Here is a 17,319-nt window from a genome sequence, read left to right as displayed (position 1 = left end):
CACACTGATATCTTGAATATCCTGCAAACATAATTAGTCGTTTCCCATAATGCCATGTGAAAAAGCAGGAAATAAAAACTTTAATAACTTGTAAACAACATAAATTATTATAAATAATTATAACTGTTGATAAGGAGCAAGAGAGGGTCTTTGAAGGGCTCCTCCGAAGAATCCGCATCATATGAATTACTAACTGGCATAAATTAGAATTTTTTTTGCTGATCTTTTTTGGGTCCCCCATCTGCAAAGAACTTTTATTTTAGCACAGGGAATATAAATGTACGAGTCTTACATTCTGCCTTTGTTATTTATTTATTGTCATCATTTCTGCTTATGCTTATTTGAAATAAATGATTCCCCTATTTGCTACCCCCCCTCCCCCCTCAAGGGACCCAACTTGAGAACCGCCGTCTTGGTGCATGAACGTTTGTGTTTACATCACTATTATTTTCCTTTAAGTTGTGAAATCTCTTGTAATATCAGTTTAGCAAAAATCACATTGCTTAGAAACAAAATACAGGTGTGGCTAGATTTCATCAGCAATAAAACCTATAGCTGTGCTATTACACGGAAGAACTTCAAAATAAAAGCATCCCATAGATTAGCATGTCAGTTTAAACATGCTTTCCCTTGAAAATCCCTTCTCTGCCTTTCTGCCCCAGTGCGAAGGGAAAAGGGTTACACCAGCCTGCAGGACGAAGCCGTGAAGATTTTCAACTCTCTGCAGGAGATGGAGGCAGTATCAGACCCTGTACCCATCATCCAGGGAATCCTCCAGACATGTCAGGACTTGAGATCTTTAAGAGATGAGGTTTACTGTCAGCTGATCAAACAAACCAATCACGTCCCACATCCCAACAGTCCTGCCAACCGTGCCCACTGGCATCTCCTAACATGCATGAGCTGCACCTTCCTGCCCAGCCGAGGCATCCTGCGCTACCTCAAATTTCACCTCAAGAGGTAGACGCCATTTTTGGGAGCATGCAACCATTCTTAAAACTACTGGGTGGAACTGAATCTTTTTTTTTTTCAGGATTAGGGAACTGTTCCCTGGTACGGAGATCGAAATGTTCGCCCATTTCGTTGGCGAGTCTCTGAAGAAGACCAAGGCAAGAGAATTTGTTCCCTCTCAAGAGGAAATAACGGCGCTCCTTACCAGACAGGAAATGACCACCACAGTTTATTGCCATGGAGGAGGCTCCTGCAAAATCTCCATCAACTCACACACCACTGCTGGAGAGGTAAGCTGCAGTGTCTAGTCTTACGCCACAAGAGGAAGAGCTTTCGACACACTCAGGGATGTCTTGTCCAGGTGGTGGAGAAGCTGATCAGAGGTCTGGCGATGGAGGACAGCAGGAACATGTTTGCGCTCTTTGAACACAACGACACCGTTGACAAAGCTGTGGAGAGCAGAGTCCTTGTGGCAGACGTCTTGGCTAAGTTTGAAAGGCAAGTTCTGCTTCTACAGTTGATAGTATTCTAATAACATTCAGGGTCCAGTCTACCAGATATCGGCTGAGGCTCACCAGCGGTGAGGTTCAACATCAATATGTGGCTGACAGTCTTTTGTCTTTCCCCACCAGAATGGCTGGCAGTGAGGAAGGTGAAGATGATGGCCGATGGAAGCTCTATTTCAAACTCTACTGCTTCCTGGATGTGGAGAGCATGCCGAAGGAAGGGGTGGAGTTTGCCTTCATGTTTGAGCAGGTGGGTTTCCTCACTTTACTTGCATTTTCCTGAGAGCGTTCTTGATGACGTGATGATGTTACTGTTGGTTTGCTCTTTCTTCAGGCCCATGAGAGTTTGACCCGCGGCCACTTCCCCGCCCGAGAAGAAACCCTGCAGCACCTCGCCGCCCTTCGCCTGCAGTTTCTGCATGGAGACAAAGCACGGGTCCCGTGGAGTTTGGAAAGCGTCTACCCCGTGGGCCGGCTTCGGACTCGCATCCTTCAGTTTACTAAAGTGGGTGGAGCTTCTGGCTCCGGCCAAACCCTGGAGCGTCGGAGGACCAGCTTCCTGGACGGGACTCTCCGACGGGGGTTGAAAACGGGCTCGATGAAGAAGCAGCGAATGGAGGAGGAGCAGATGCTGGAGATGTGGGTGAAGGAGGAGATGTCTGCCACCAGGGCGAGCGTCGCGGAGAAGTGGTCCCGCCTCAAAGGTCTGGACCAGCACCAGGCCATGCTCAAATACATGACCGTCATCAAGGAGTGGCCTGGTTATGGATCCACGTTGTTTGATGTGGAGGTAAGTTCAGGAAGGATCTGTATTTAATCTGAATCCATCACACGGTGATGTCCACATGTTCCTGCATGCACATCTCTCCAGTGCAAAGAGGGAGGCTTTCCTCATGACCTCTGGCTGAGTGTGAGCGCTGAAAATGTGTCTGTCTACAAGAGAGGCGAGCCCAAACCTCTGGAGACCTTCCCCTACGAGCACATCATCTTCTTCGGTGCCCCCCAGGCCTGCACCTACAAGATAACTGTGGATGAGAGAGAAATGTTCTTTGAAACGCCGCAGGTACCGTCATTCTCTTGTCATTTGGCTGATATGTTGAACACATGGGTTCATTTTCTCTGTCAGATATCTGAAAATAAGACACAAAAAATGATCAACAAATTGATCTAAATATTGGTTGATTGTTGTGCATTTATCTGGAATTTGTTTAAGGAAAAAAACAAAAAACTTTTCACACATCTGCACACCTTTACTTCTCCTCACTTCTGCGCTGACAGTGCATTTTGTCTGTGCGTTGCCAGGTTGGAGAAATCGCAAAGATCATGAAAGCATACATAAACATGATCGTGAAGAAGCGCTGTAGCGTGAAGTCTGTGTCCAGTTATGGAACTAACTGGATCAGGTGATTGTCTCATCAGGACACGCAGATATATCATCGATCCGTTCACCTGACGGTGCCCAGAGAGAAGCTGCAGAGAGAGGAGCGTTTGACTGGCAACACAAACAAGCAATGTCCAGAAGGGTTCTTTTCTGCACCAGTTTAAGCTTTACAGCTGTTTCCAGTGTCGCTTCCCTTCAAACCGTCCACTAGCATGTCTTCGTCCCCCATCAGCTACGCCGGTCATTTCTCACGCCGTACTCGAGATGTGCTTCAGGTATCTTTTCATAGAATCTTTTTTTGTATTTTCAGGAAACCCAGATAAACTTGCATTCTCTGTTCCCACCAAACCCATGGCTCCCAGTTTAAAACAGAACTCAGTTCAATAGCGTAATAGTTAAAGTGCTATTTCTACAGATATCATAATGAATGTTCTCCTGGATGGAGATTCCCTCAGGTTAATACGCACCTGTCCCGTGGAGTTTATCTCCTAAATCTCGCCTTACTCCATCTTTTATTCAGCCAGTCTGGGCTCGTGCCGATGCAGCTTTTCAGGAACGAAACATACATTTTAGTGTTTTGTACCGAGGCCAGCGGTCATCGATTTCAGCCAATTAAAATGTCAATTAAACGCACCAAATAAACTAAATGAAACATGGACAGAGACCGTATTGCTAGAGATGCAATGCTTGAACCACTGCAGTCCAGCATTTAGCCAAAGCAACGCAGTCACGAGGAATCACAAGAAACGCACTTCTCCTCCACAAGGAAACGGAAACCTTCAGCTGTTTAACGGCGTTCTCCTTTGAGGCCTTTGCGATGCGACAGATAAGCCGGATGCTGCTTGTTCTGCTTATCTGTCTGTCTCTGTCTGCCATGTTTTTTTTTAGGTTGTGTCAAATGCCATGTGGCGATGATGTATTTATTTATTGATGTATTAATGACTTAGGAGAAGCTTATTAAACAAGGAGACGAGTGTGCTGGAAATGATTTAAGCATTTATGTTGTTTTTATTTGAGTCTTTCATGACAGAATGTTTCCCCAAAAATAGACACATTTCAGAATGTTCTCATTTTCTTCTTCAGTTTTCCCCCCTCTACACCATCCATGCTCATCTCCTTGTATTATCCTGCTGCCCCCCCTCCTCCACTGTAAATGATCACAGCAGTCTAGCATTCGCCACTGAGCTTAATAGTTACCTCACTGCATCACCGTCTTCCATTGCTCTCCAGTCGTACTCACTTATGCCATCTGGTCAGCTGCCGGCGGCCGCACCAGAGACTGGTCTCGCTTTGACGATGACTGTGTTTCTGACATCTCTGATTGTTTTGAAGAAGAAGAAGAAAAAAATCAGATATTGTTTTATATCAGACTTTAAAGAGGCTTTAATAAATTATTGTATTTCAAAACCTCTCTGTGTCTCTTGTGTCTGCCTCATACTCACATAATCCACAGGGAAAACCTTGGAGATAAAGTTGTGACAATTAATCTACACACAACGACTCAGAAATGTGTACTTATTGTTCTTGATTAAACCAGGCAATGTTTTTGCTGCATCCATTAGAACGTATAGTCATCATTCTTTTGTGTGCTTGTTGTTTGATTAGTCTTCTTCAGATCTGCACATTTTCTGCTGCATTGATGCAAAGTCAGAGGAATGGGAGGGATAGGAAGACCTCTTATTTGTGTGTAGAATCTTTCCAAGAAAACATTCTATAATATGTATATATATAATAGATCAAAATATTTGGGTTGCCAGCAGGATTACACCAAAGAGTCCCATTGAATTAGGAGGAGAATCGGATTACATTTTGAAGCATATCATCAGCGAACCGACATAGATTTCTAGGTGTTGACTTTTTAATGTTACATTTAACATTTTAATTACAAACGGAAGTTTCAACTTTACTTCTCGAACTCTTTCCAAAAGAAGACCTGAACATTCCAACGGAGCTTCGCTCGCGACCAGCGTCGGGAGTCGGTGACGTCACGCGTCGTAACCTCGGGGTCCCGCCCCCTGAGTTGGTGACGTCACCCGTCGTAACCTCGGGGTCCCGCCCCCTGAGTGTGACTTTGTTCCGTATTCCTCGAAGCCCGTCGGGTTCACCGTCTCACGATGTCGGGCGGCGGCGGAGCTTCGGCGGCGGCTTTCCTCTTCCTCTTCCTCTTCCTCGGCCTTTCTCTGACCACAGAGGCGCAGACTCCTTCTCCAGCTCCAGCTCCGCGTACGTCTCCATTAAGCTTCAGCTGCTCCGAGTTGTTTTGTCCGGTCGGAGTCAGGAGGCGGGTCACGTGACAGCAGCTAATTACGTTATCAGAGTTAGCGGCCTGTCGCCGTGATGAGTGTTCGAGGGGTTAAAAAGCGGGGAAAGCTTTTCTTCCAGCGACGCCCGCCGCTCGGCTTCACTCTTAAAACTGTTGGAGGAAAATTAGGACTTAATCTTCTTTCTGATGACGTCATGTCACGCCCCAGTGACGCAATAAGTCGTGTCCGTTGCAGGTCCTTGTGCGCTGAGATCGAACTCCAGCTGTGATGAATGCCTGCGGGACGTGGCGGTGAGTCTTCAGTGACGTCATGTGTCGCTAGAAACAGCAACTTAGCGCTGCTGGGTGTTTGTTCTTGTTCGTTTGTTGCAGTGTTTGTGGTGCGAACCATCCAAATTATGCACCGACTACCCAGGAGGGAAGATCCTGCCCCCCAAAAGTGTGTGTCCCCTGAATGATGCACGGTGGGGGGTGTGTTGGGGTAAGACCGGAAAGGGCTCAACAATGAAGCGTCAGCTGAGTTTTAGCTTCTAAAACCTTTTTCCAGTTGCAGATACTTTAGTTTTCTTCTTTTTTCTTAAGATAGTGTGAATATTTAAAGTCTTCACTTTCGGTCTGTTTGCTATTTACTCTGTTATTTTGTAGCTAAAGTAATGTAGAATCAATCCTTTAACGTGACGAGTTACTGATTGATTATGTGGATCATTCCCCGCTGAGTGGCCATAATGGTTTATGACTTGCTGAACTGGCACCAAATAAAGAATCTTGTCCTCGTTCAGCAGCGTCCTCCACGCCTCCCTCTGCCTTTGTCTTTCAGTGAACTTCCAGGTTTTGATCATCACCATGTCGGTGCTGGCTGGCATCATCATCATTGGGATTCTTGTTTGCTGCTGCTGCTGCTGCAAGTGTGAACGAATCGGGTACGTTCCAAGTCGCGTGAAGCGTTGCCGGCGGAAACCGGTTCAGCGGGGAGGAGACGGCGGATGAAAACGCAACGGCTTGTTTTTGTGCAAAGCGAGGCTGATACCAAGTTCTCCAAAAACCTGCCGGTGTGTGTGTGAGCACAGTTTAACTTTAAAAATAATGCTGCCAAAACAAGATCCGGGCTCTTGAGATCCTTTGGTTTAGTAATATTGAACATTTGAGAAGGCGACGGGGATCAATTCAGTCATAATAGAATGATTACTTCTGCTTAAACCAAAGTATCACTGCTGCCATTCCTACTGCAATGTAAACATACACAAATAGTATACAATACTATTAATATGATTCAAAATCTAATGGTAAAGCACGTGGGTGTTCCAGGAACAAGAGAGAGGATGCGAAGGTGGAGCGGCAAACCCGTTTGAGAAATGCTCGTCAGAAGGAGAGGTCAGTGTCCATTTTAATTCATGCATATTAGAGATAACAAAGTATCAAGACGAGTTTCAGTCGCTTAGTAAAGATAGATCCAAGCTCGTCAAATGTATTGAGGATGGCAAAGCAGCGTCATTTTAATGTAGATTATCAATTTAAATGATCGACCCCCTTTTGAACTAATTAGTTCTCGTTAGCTTTCTTGTGATGGATAACGTGTAGTCGTGTACCAGCAGAACTCCGCTCGGGTTCAGACACTGAAGGCGCGAGTGCTTCCAGTGTTCTCTGGCGTCAAACACATTTGTCTTTGTTTCTTGCCCAACAGGAGAACAGAAATGCAGATGAGACACGATGAAATCAGGCAGAAATACGGTGGGTTGAAAAAGCCGCGGTGCTTGTTTTCACTCAAATAAAGATGAAATGACTGAACACAACATTTGGGAGGAAGATGAGCTAAAGCCAATGAAGAAATTAGCTGTGAAACGAAGAAACGGCATGAAAGTCTTAATTAAGAAGAGGGGGGGAAAACCCAAAGCAATTTTGATTCAGTAGCACCATCTGGTGGACACATGTATATTACACAAACTCTGCCCTCGGTCATCAGAGATGAGGATTTGGGACTTTCTTGCGCCACTGAATTTCCTCTTCATTTTCTTTTTAGGTTTGACAAAGAACAATCCGTATGCCCGTATGGATGGCCAATAAGAAGAATATCAGCCGTGGTCCCTTACAAAACCCCTTCAGATGATCTTACTAATGTTATACATGATACACATACGGATTGTGATTATCTGTCTGGATTTGTGTGTTGTCACGATGTTTGTAAATCATTTTCACATTGAAATTTAAACATTTCATTTCCTACATGTTTGTCTCTGATAGATTAATATCTATTCCTATTCTTTAATTCTGATTTAAATGATTATGAGGATGTTGTGCTACTTTTGTCTGTTCATGCTGAAAACTAGTTGCAAGTGCAAATCTGTCAAAACAAATGATCCACCCTAATTTCTAAACACAATGCTATTGTTTTGTTTATAATGCATATTGTAAAATGTAAAAAAAATTCTGATGGATCGTTATTGTATCTTGTTTCATTTTTTATACTATATTCTAATATGTACAGTTTTAGTAATCATGTCTGCGGTACATTAATGCACATTCCAATTTCTTGCTATTTTATATGTTGTTTACAATGAGAAGAACAAACTCGACACATTCGATTCTGTTGATTAAATATTGTCAATTTCAAAATAAAAAAATGAATGTGAATGTTTTTATGTCTCTAGAAGCTCACGTTCTTCACCCTCGCTTGGATCAACTCGTATATTTACTGTTTTCATCACCAAATGTGTGAATGTTTGACAGATTGTTGCTGACATATATATATACGCACATACATATTATACGTAACATGTGGTGTATTTACATATCACACAATGTGTGCCGGGAACATCTGGCTGCCCTCACACACACGGGGGAACCTGAGGCACCATTTCCTCAGGAGCTTTTACCAGACTTGTGATGTGAGTAATGTCTCTCCGTATATATTTATCATGTGAGTAATGTCTGTATGTATTTATCATGTGAGTAATGTCTGTATGTATTTATCATGTGAGTAATGTCTCTGTATATATTTATCATGTGAGTAATGTCTCTGTATGTATTTATCATGTGAGTAATGTCTCTGTATATATTTATCATGTGAGTAATGTCTCTGTATGTATTTATCATGTGAGTAATGTCTCCGTATATATTTATCATGTGAGTAATGTCTCTCTGTATGTATTTATCATGTGAGTAATGTCTGTATGTATTTATCATGTGAGTAATGTCTCTGTATATATTTATCATGTGAGTAATGTCTCTGTATGTATTTATCATGTGAGTAATGTCTCTGTATATATTTATCATGTGAGTAATGTCTCTGTATGTATTTATCATGTGAGTAATGTCTCTGTATATATTTATCATGTGAGTAATGTCTCTGTATGTATTTATCATGTGAGTAATGTCTCTGTATATATTTATCATGTGAGTAATGTCTCTCTGTATGTATTTATCATGTGAGTAGTGTCTCTCTGTATGTATTTATCATGTGAGTAGTGTCTCTCTGTATGTATTTATGTGAGTAATGTCTCTGTATATATTTATGTGAGTAATGTCTCTCTATGTATTTATCATGTGAGTAATGTCTCTCTGTATGTATTTATCATGTGAGTAGTGTCTCTCTGTATGTATTTATCATGTGAGTAATGTCTCTCTGTATGTATTTATCATGTGAGTAATGTCTCTGTATGTATTTATCATGTGAGTAATGTCTCTCTGTATGTATTTATCATGTGAGTAGTGTCTCTCTGTATGTATTTATCATGTGAGTAATGTCTCTGTATGTATTTATCATGTGAGTAGTGTCTCTGTATGTATTTATCATGTGAGTAGTGTCTCTGTATGTATTTATCATGAGTAATGTCTCTGTATGTATTTATCATGTGAGTAATGTCTCTCTGTATGTATTTATCATGTGAGTAGTGTCTCTGTATGTATTTATCATGAGTAATGTCTCTGTATGTATTTATCATGTGAGTAATGTCTCTGTATATATTTATCATGTGAGTAATGTCTCTCTGTATGTATTTATCATGTGAGTAGTGTCTCTCTGTATGTATTTATGTGAGTAATGTCTCTGTATATATTTATGTGAGTAATGTCTCTCTATGTTATGTATTTATCATGTGAGTAATGTCTCTCTGTATGTATTTATCATGTGAGTAGTGTCTCTGTATATATTTATCATGTGAGTAATGTCTCTCTGTATGTATTTATCATGTGAGTAATGTCTCTCTGTATGTATTTATCATGTGAGTAATGTCTCTCTGTATGTATTTATCATGTGAGTAATGTCTCTCTGTATGTATTTATCATGTGAGTAGTGTCTCTCTGTATGTATTTATCATGTGAGTAGTGTCTCTGTATGTATTTATCATGAGTAATGTCTCTGTATGTATTTATCATGTGAGTAATGTCTCTCTGTATGTATTTATCATGTGAGTAATGTCTCTGTATGTATTTATCATGTGAGTAGTGTCTCTGTATGTATTTATCATGAGTAATGTCTCTGTATGTATTTATCATGTGAGTAATGTCTCTGTATATATTTATCATGTGAGTAATGTCTCTCTGTATGTATTTATCATGTGAGTAGTGTCTCTCTGTATGTATTTATGTGAGTAATGTCTCTGTATATATTTATGTGAGTAATGTCTCTCTATGTTATGTATTTATCATGTGAGTAATGTCTCTCTGTATGTATTTATCATGTGAGTAGTGTCTCTGTATATATTTATCATGTGAGTAATGTCTCTCTGTATGTATTTATCATGTGAGTAATGTCTCTCTGTATGTATTTATCATGTGAGTAATGTCTCTCTGTATGTATTTATCATGTGAGTAATGTCTCTCTGTATGTATTTATCATGTGAGTAGTGTCTCTCTGTATGTATTTATGTGAGTAATGTCTCTGTATATATTTATGTGAGTAGTGTCTCTGTACATTCTGTGAGGAGTTTGCATGTTCTCCCCGTGTCTGCGTGGGTTCTCTCCGGGTTCTCCGGCTTCCTCCCGCCTCCAAAGACATGCAGCCTAGGCTGATTGGTGCCACTAAATTGCCCGTAGGTGTGAGTGTGTGTGTGGCTGGTTGTCTGTCTCTGTGTTGCCCTGCGATGAACTGGCGGCTTGTCCAGGGTGTCCCCTGCCTCTCGCCCATTGACTGCTGGGATTGGCTCCAGCTTGGCCCGCGACCCGATAGCGGAATAAGCGGTTAGAAAATGAAAAAAAAAAATAGTGTCTCTGTATATATTTATCATGTGAGTAATGTCTCTCTGTATGTATTTATGTGAGTAATGTCTCCGTATATATTTATCATGTGAGTAATGTCTCTGTATATATTTATCATGTGAGTAGTGTCTCTGTATGTATTTATCATGTGAGTAATGTCTCCGTATATATTTATCATGTGAGTAATGTCTCTGTATATATTTATCATGTGAGTAATGTCTCTGTATATATTTATCATGTGAGTAATGTCTCTGTATATATTTATCATGTGAGTAATGTCTCTGTATATATTTATCATGTGAGTAATGTCTCTCTGTATATATTTATCAAGTGAGTAATGTCTCTCTGTATATATTTCATGTGAGTATGGCTCTCTGTATATATTTATCATGTGAGTAATGTCTCTCTGTATATATTTATGTGCGTAATGTCTCTGTATATATTTATCATGTGAGTAATGTCTCTCTGTATATATTTATGTGCGTAATGTCTCTGTATGTATTTATCATGAGTAATGTCTCTCTGTATGTATTGATCACGTGAGTAATGTCTCTGTATGTATTTATCATGTGAGTAGTGTCTCTGTATGTATTTATCATGTGAGTAGTGTCTCTCTGTATATATTTATCATGTGAGTAATGTCTCTCTGTATGTATTTATCATGTGAGTAGTGTCTCTCTGTATATATTTATCATGTGAGTAGTGTCTCTCTGTATGTATTTATGTGAGTAATGTCTCTGTATATATTTATGTGAGTAATGTCTCTCTATGTATTTATCATGTGAGTAATGTCTCTGTATGTATTTATCATGTGAGTAGTGTCTCTGTATGTATTTATCATGTGAGTAATGCCTCTCTGTATATATTTATCATGTGAGCAATGTCTCTGTATATATTTATGTGCGTAATGTCTCTGTATGTATTTATCATGAGTAATGTCTCTCTGTATGTATTGATCATGTGAGTAATGTCTCTGTATGTATTTATCATGTGAGTAGTGTCTCTGTACGTATTTATCATGTGAGTAGTGTCTCTGTATGTATTTATCATGTGAGTAATGTCTCTCTGTATATATTTATCACGTGAGTAATGTCTCTCTGTATGTATTTATCATGTGAGTAATGTCTCTGTATGTATTTATCATGTGAGTAGTGTCTCTGTATGTATTTATCATGTGAGTAATGCCTCTCTGTATATATTTATCATGTGAGTAGTGTCTCTCTGTATATATTTATGTGCGTAATGTCTCTGTATGTATTTATCATGAGTAATGTCTCTCTGTATGTATTGATCATGTGAGTAATGTCTCTGTATGTATTTATCATGTGAGTAGTGTCTCTGTATGTATTTATCATGTGAGTAGTGTCTCTGTATGTATTTATCATGTGAGTAATGTCTCTCTGTATGTATTTATCACGTGAGTAATGTCTCTCTGTATGTATTTATCACGTGAGTAATGTCTCTCTGTATGTATTTATCATGTGAGTAATGTCTCTGTATGTATTTATCATGTGAGTAATGTCTCTGTATGTATTTATCATGTGAGTAATGTCTCTGTATGTATTTATCATGTGAGTAATGTCTCTCTGTATGTATTTATGTGAGTAATGTCTCTCTGTATGTATTTATCGTGTGAGTAGTGTCTCTGTATATATTTATCATGTGAGTAATGTCTCTCTGTATGTATTTATGTGAGTAATGTCTCTCTGTATGTATTTATCATGTGAGTAGTGTCTCTGTATGTATTTATCATGTGAGTAGTGTCTCTGTATGTATTGATCACGTGAGTAATGTCTCTGTATGTATTTATCATGTGAGTAATGTCTCTCTGTATGTATTTATCAGATTATCTGATATTGAACTGGCATCAAAGCCCAATCAGAGTAATGGAAGTCAAGACCATCTCTTCCTGAACAAAAAGGATACTTTGCGCGGACACGCGCAAAGCACCTGGTGCGCGCACGTAACCGCGCCCGCGAATAAAAAGTGAGCACGTGACCGATTTGATCGAATTACGTTTTAAACTTCAGTGCGCGCTCGCGGTCCAATCGTGAAAGCCGGAGGAGCTGAGAACCCTTCGCTGCGAGGCTATTTCCACGCTACGAATAAATCCCCAGGAAAGGAGCGCAATGTCGGAGGATAAGCCAAAGGTCGGTGCCGCGCTTCTTTAGCGCTAGCTGCTCGTGCTGCGCGAGTTACGGTTAGCACGTTCGGCTAAACTAGCTCCGCTTCCAGGCTACAGATAGCGCATTTGAGCGGGTCGACGGAGAAACAAAGGTTGACCAGTTTGCGGATCTTTTTCCTTTAGCCGCACACTTTCGTGGTTTCCGTGCCCCCCGCCGGTACCAATATCCGCAACAGCTTCCCTTGAGTTTACACTTTAATCAGGTCGGGTTTGTTATCATCGGTGTGAGCGCTAACCCGTAAAATGAATGATTTATTCCTCCTTCCGTTTGCGCCATTGTGGGGCTTCTTTCTGCGCCAGTTTGAACATGGACCAAATGTTAGCTTAAAATGCTAACCTGGGAAAAGGGCACCATGGAGTGTTGGCGTTAGCGGCGCTTTGGGCGGGGGTGCGGGGACGCGGTTTGTGTCCGCTAAATGAAGTTCGCTGCCCGGCTGCGTTTAACGGGGACCCGGTGGTCGGATTCGGGAACGGGAAGAGAGCGGGTTGCTGCGCTAGCCGTTCCCCACCTGGTCCTCCTGTGTGGCGGCGCAGGAGCGCTTAGCTCCACGCTGATGCTAACGCTCCCCGGGCGGGCGCTAGCCGCGGCTGGAGCCCCGCACCGCGTCACGCTCTCGCTTCCGTTGCAGGAAGGAGTGAAGACGGAGAACGACCACATCAACCTGAAGGTGGCCGGGCAGGATGGCTCCGTCGTCCAGTTCAAAATCAAGAGACACACCGCCCTGCACAAACTCATGAAGGCGTACTGCGAAAGACAGGTACGGCAATGCAGTAATAGTACGCGTCTCGGTACTCATTACGCGGCTTGCTTGTTCTGTTGACGCGACCTGGATGGAAAACGTCACTTTGTTTGTTTGTTTGTTTGTTTTTCAGGGGTTTGCGATTCGTCAGATAAGATTTAGGTTTGATGGACAACCGATCAATGAAACGGACACACCTGCGCAGGTTGGTCGTAGATTCATGTTTAATGTAGTTGTGTACAAAATAATTACTTTTTATTTCACTTCGTGTTATTTTGTCTGGTGTGTTGGGATATAAGAGATTTGATTTATAACATGAAAATGTGTTAATGAGCAATAATGCAGTATTAAAATCAGCGTATGCTAATTATATTGATCCCTCTAAGTATTGCACAGAGCTGCCGACGCCTGTGACTTGTGTACACGCAGTACTTGGGTACTTGTCACTCATTTAAAGTGATTGAAAGCAACGCAAACCGAGTTTTATGCTGAGCGGATTATGGGATTATGGTGCCTTTAAGGTGTGGATTTGTTCCTTTAATGCAGGCGGAGGACCTTCTGAAGGTATTTCACCACATTAGCATTAGCATAACATCATGCAGATTGTAAGTTAGCTTTCTTGTACACGTTTCAAATGGACAACACAATTAGAACTTGTTATGAGGCGGCGTGTTGGGTCACTTTTCATCCTAGAAGGTCGTCATGCTAGCGGCTAACTTGGGTCTCTGGTCTGCTGCTCAGCATAAGCAGGTGAAGAAGCTTTATTTAAACTCCGAGCGTGTCGCGTCTTCCTTTGCTTCCAGCGGTGCTTGAATAGGAGCAGGTTTAACAGAGGTCACTGCCGACGGTGGGCTTTAGGCGATGCTCCCATCGATGGCTGATGGAGGACGCAGTCGAGCACACCCGCGTGCGTCGTAGGCACAGAGCGGTTGTTGCTGTCGATTATCTGAAAGGGGGGGGGGGGGGGCACAGAATCATCATGGGACTTCCTTTCTTTATAAATTCCATCCGAATAAGCCTCGTACTCGTCTGTTCCGTCTCCAGGGAAGGAAGGCTCGGCCCTTTCTTATAGTTTCAATTGGATTGTTCCAAACTTTGAGCTACCTTCCTTCCAAGACACGCAGACGGGGAAACACAGAGCAGCACACCGGTCACATGTCCCCCGTGTTACTGGAGGACGTGTGTCAAACAAAGCGTCTCGCTGATTAGGAACTGCTCGGTGGAGGAAGGAGCAGAAAGTACCAAAAGGTGTTTGGGGTTTGGTGCTCGGCTCTGCCCCGGTGGGGAAACGTGTCGGCTTCCTGTTGAATAAATGTGTTTGTTGTTAACTGGCTAACGCTGAGATGATGTCGTTGCAGCTGGAGATGGAGGACGAGGACACTATCGATGTATTTCAACAACAGACAGGAGGAGGCTGTTCCTAAGTGGGATGTGAATCAGAAGAACATCCACGCATTCATGATGTTTGTTTGTTTCTGTTTTTACTTTTTCTCTCTCTCTCTCTCTCGCTCTCTCTCTCTCCGTGCTTAATCACATGCTCCTCACAACATTAAAGAAGGCAGAGGTTTTTTTTTTCATTTGGGGCCTTTGATAACTCAAAAGAAAATCTCACACGTGCATGATTTTAATTGTCCAGGTCAGGGACGCGTCTCTGAATAAACACGGCTCTTAATGGAAACACAAACGCTGCGTTCTTGTTGTTGAGAGGATCTCCTACATGTCTCACAAACCTGAAATACATGCCAAAATCTTTATTTCTCTTTCTGTCGATGCTTTCCAAACTGTTGTAAAAATTGAAATTCAGGATGGAATCAGCGATTTATAATTCATATACTGGATATGATTGCGAGTAGGAGCGGAGCCCGTGCTATTTTTAGACAGGAAGGATGCTTCCATATATTTCTCGTGTAGGTTTTCCTTTTTTATTCTAAATAAAATGGTTTAAAAAAATCTATCCATTCTGATTTTACTTTCAACATTTGCAATGAAATAATTCTTGTGATGAGGTCCACACAATGTTTACCTCCATGCGGTCTCCCTCAAGCAGAATAGCAAATAAAATACAGCAATGTGTTCGGCCCAAGAAGCCCAATGAATGGCGTCCTTTGATAACCGGGTTGATGCCTTTATTTCTGTGTAGTGGGGGCTTAATTTTAACTTGTTTATCCAAACGGAATCAACAGATGTTTTGTTTTTTTACTCCTGGGTGTCGGTAAACGTCTCGTTCAGTGAGAATCTCCATTTGGGAAAAAAATTGACATCTTCATGCGCAAGGTGATTCCAGTTAACCGGTATTCCAGTTCTTCTGTACATTTGTTGTCCCTATACTGAATACAATAAAATATAGTTTGATACTCATCCTGTTGAGTTGCGTGTGTGTGTGGGCCTGTGATGAAATTAAGTTGAGCTGCACGGCTGCATCTTTGACATGAAAGGACTTGCAGCTGAAAGGTTAAGCGATCAGCGTCTCGCTTCATGTTGAGATGGTCACCAAATGGTGGTGTGATTTAATTTAAGGTGAAAATAAACATTCTGCTTTACCATTTTATATTAGTGATGCAATAGAGAGTGTCTTGATGATGGATATATTTATTAGATACAATGTTAGAGTACAAGTACAGTCAAACAGTAGCATGTATTACAGTACAAATAAAGTCAAACATCCTGTCTTAAGAGGAGCATTTCAAAAAAGTCCTTGCGGTCTTGTTTCCGTTGAAAGTCCTTAGTACATAAACATTTAACAATACCAATAAAATAAAAATAAATTACTCCACAGATGCAAAATAACAAATTAAAAAGACACGTAATATGTACAACATAGGTGGACAAAAAAGAGGGTGGGGGGTTGATCCGGAGAGAGTCGTGATGACCATCTCCGTTTCTGCCCCCCTGAAAGGTGGATTTTCAGGGCTGGATAATATCTTGGTTTTATTATAGTCTCCCTTGGAAAGCAGAATTTAGCTGCAGGATGAGGGGAAGTTGTCTGCACTACAGGTATGGATGCTATGAGCAGTACTCTTCACATGCACTAGAGGGCGTCGTTGTCCTGAATGTCTGCTGCTTACACTACAGAGAAGCATTTGTTTGCTCGGTCCTCTCATTAAGGGCTTCCACAGATGTTTTTTTTTTTTTTTTTAGCTGTGCAGCCATGTGAGACCTTCAAGCACACTGGTCTCATTGTGCTGCTTTTGTTTTTGGAATCTTCTTTGCATTTTATATTTCCTTGTGGAAATATCCCAAGTGTCATACCCCCCCCCTAGACTGCTGACTGGTGCAGCTGTAAGGTGCCCCGTTCAACCCCCATACGCTCATATATCCTCAGACTTTCATTTTGTTAATGGAGAGCCACTTAGTGTTCCTGATTTACAGCTCGTTCGTTGTCTGGTTCATGCCATGCACCTCTCCGCTGTCAGGAACACAAGGTCCATTTGTTTGTTCTGATGACAAGATAATCTGCTGCTTATTGAGATCAACTGCATAGTCATAATAACTAAAAGGAATGTTATCTTTTATTTTCACACGGTTGGTGCTGACTGCGTAAAAACAGCCTCTATTTCTGAGCGGGATTGGAACGGACTTCTCCAAGACAGCGTTCTGCTGTCTGGGGGGGATTCAGAACCCAAATGCAGCAGAATTAGTTTAATACAGATCAAAATGAATTTATCCCAGAGTCAATAAAAACTTTTAAATGGTGTTCGATAAGGCCGGGATGAAATGAAAACAGATTCTCATCTTATCTTTGACATTTATTTGTAAACACCTCTTGTGGTACTTTATGTGCTTTTAGAACTGTTATCTATTTTGTAAATGTTTTTTCTATGGCTGCACCATCGATGAGAAGCACCTGATCATGTTCCCACTTCTCTGGCTTGAGGTCACCCCAACCACGAGCCTTCAAAATGACCCAGTTGTCTGTGCTTCCCGATCCTCCTCTTATCTTTTGTTTAGTACAGTAATGCGTGTGTCAACCCAGAAGAGGCGGGACCTGTCAGGAAGAGGCGGGACCTGCCAGGGCATCAAGGTACAGGTGTGTCCTACTCAAATCCTTATTTTCAGCCAGTCCACTTTTTTCCATGAATGACTACTGTGTATGAAATGTG

General features: G+C 41.7%; 3 protein-coding genes across 3 annotated transcripts in view; all 3 read left to right on the top strand.

The window, feature by feature from the left end:
- myo10l3 (myosin X, like 3) overlaps window positions 1–2,951 on the top strand; it is a 44,008-nt gene extending 41,057 nt beyond the window's left edge. The window contains exons 35-41 of the mRNA XM_068746500.1: window positions 663–960; window positions 1,034–1,241; window positions 1,313–1,449; window positions 1,584–1,707; window positions 1,792–2,247; window positions 2,329–2,520; window positions 2,760–2,951. Coding sequence (XP_068602601.1) covers window positions 663–960; window positions 1,034–1,241; window positions 1,313–1,449; window positions 1,584–1,707; window positions 1,792–2,247; window positions 2,329–2,520; window positions 2,760–2,864 — 1,520 coding nt within the window. The 3' untranslated portion in view covers window positions 2,865–2,951. The remainder of the gene's footprint in view (window positions 1–662; window positions 961–1,033; window positions 1,242–1,312; window positions 1,450–1,583; window positions 1,708–1,791; window positions 2,248–2,328; window positions 2,521–2,759) is intronic.
- Window positions 2,952–4,937: 1,986 nt separating this feature from the next.
- Window positions 4,938–7,733, top strand: pttg1ipb (PTTG1 interacting protein b). The gene is made up of 7 exons (XM_068746407.1): window positions 4,938–5,061; window positions 5,337–5,392; window positions 5,474–5,582; window positions 5,919–6,021; window positions 6,407–6,472; window positions 6,783–6,829; window positions 7,119–7,733. Exons 1-7 carry the CDS (start codon window positions 4,953–4,955, stop codon window positions 7,160–7,162), a joined length of 534 nt encoding a protein of 177 aa, XP_068602508.1. The 5' UTR covers window positions 4,938–4,952; the 3' UTR covers window positions 7,163–7,733.
- A 4,599-nt stretch (window positions 7,734–12,332) lies between these two features.
- On the top strand, window positions 12,333–15,571 carry sumo3b (small ubiquitin like modifier 3b). The gene is made up of 4 exons (XM_068746011.1): window positions 12,333–12,444; window positions 13,109–13,237; window positions 13,353–13,424; window positions 14,578–15,571. Exons 1-4 carry the CDS (start codon window positions 12,424–12,426, stop codon window positions 14,641–14,643), a joined length of 288 nt encoding a protein of 95 aa, XP_068602112.1. The 5' UTR covers window positions 12,333–12,423; the 3' UTR covers window positions 14,644–15,571.
- The last annotated feature ends 1,748 nt before the right edge of the window (window positions 15,572–17,319 follow it).

Source organism: Brachionichthys hirsutus, chromosome 12, assembly GCF_040956055.1.
Source record: "Brachionichthys hirsutus isolate HB-005 chromosome 12, CSIRO-AGI_Bhir_v1, whole genome shotgun sequence".
NCBI lineage: Eukaryota > Metazoa > Chordata > Actinopteri > Lophiiformes > Brachionichthyidae > Brachionichthys > Brachionichthys hirsutus.
Note: the sequence above shows the minus strand (reverse complement) of the source record. Positions and strands in the feature narration are given on the sequence as shown.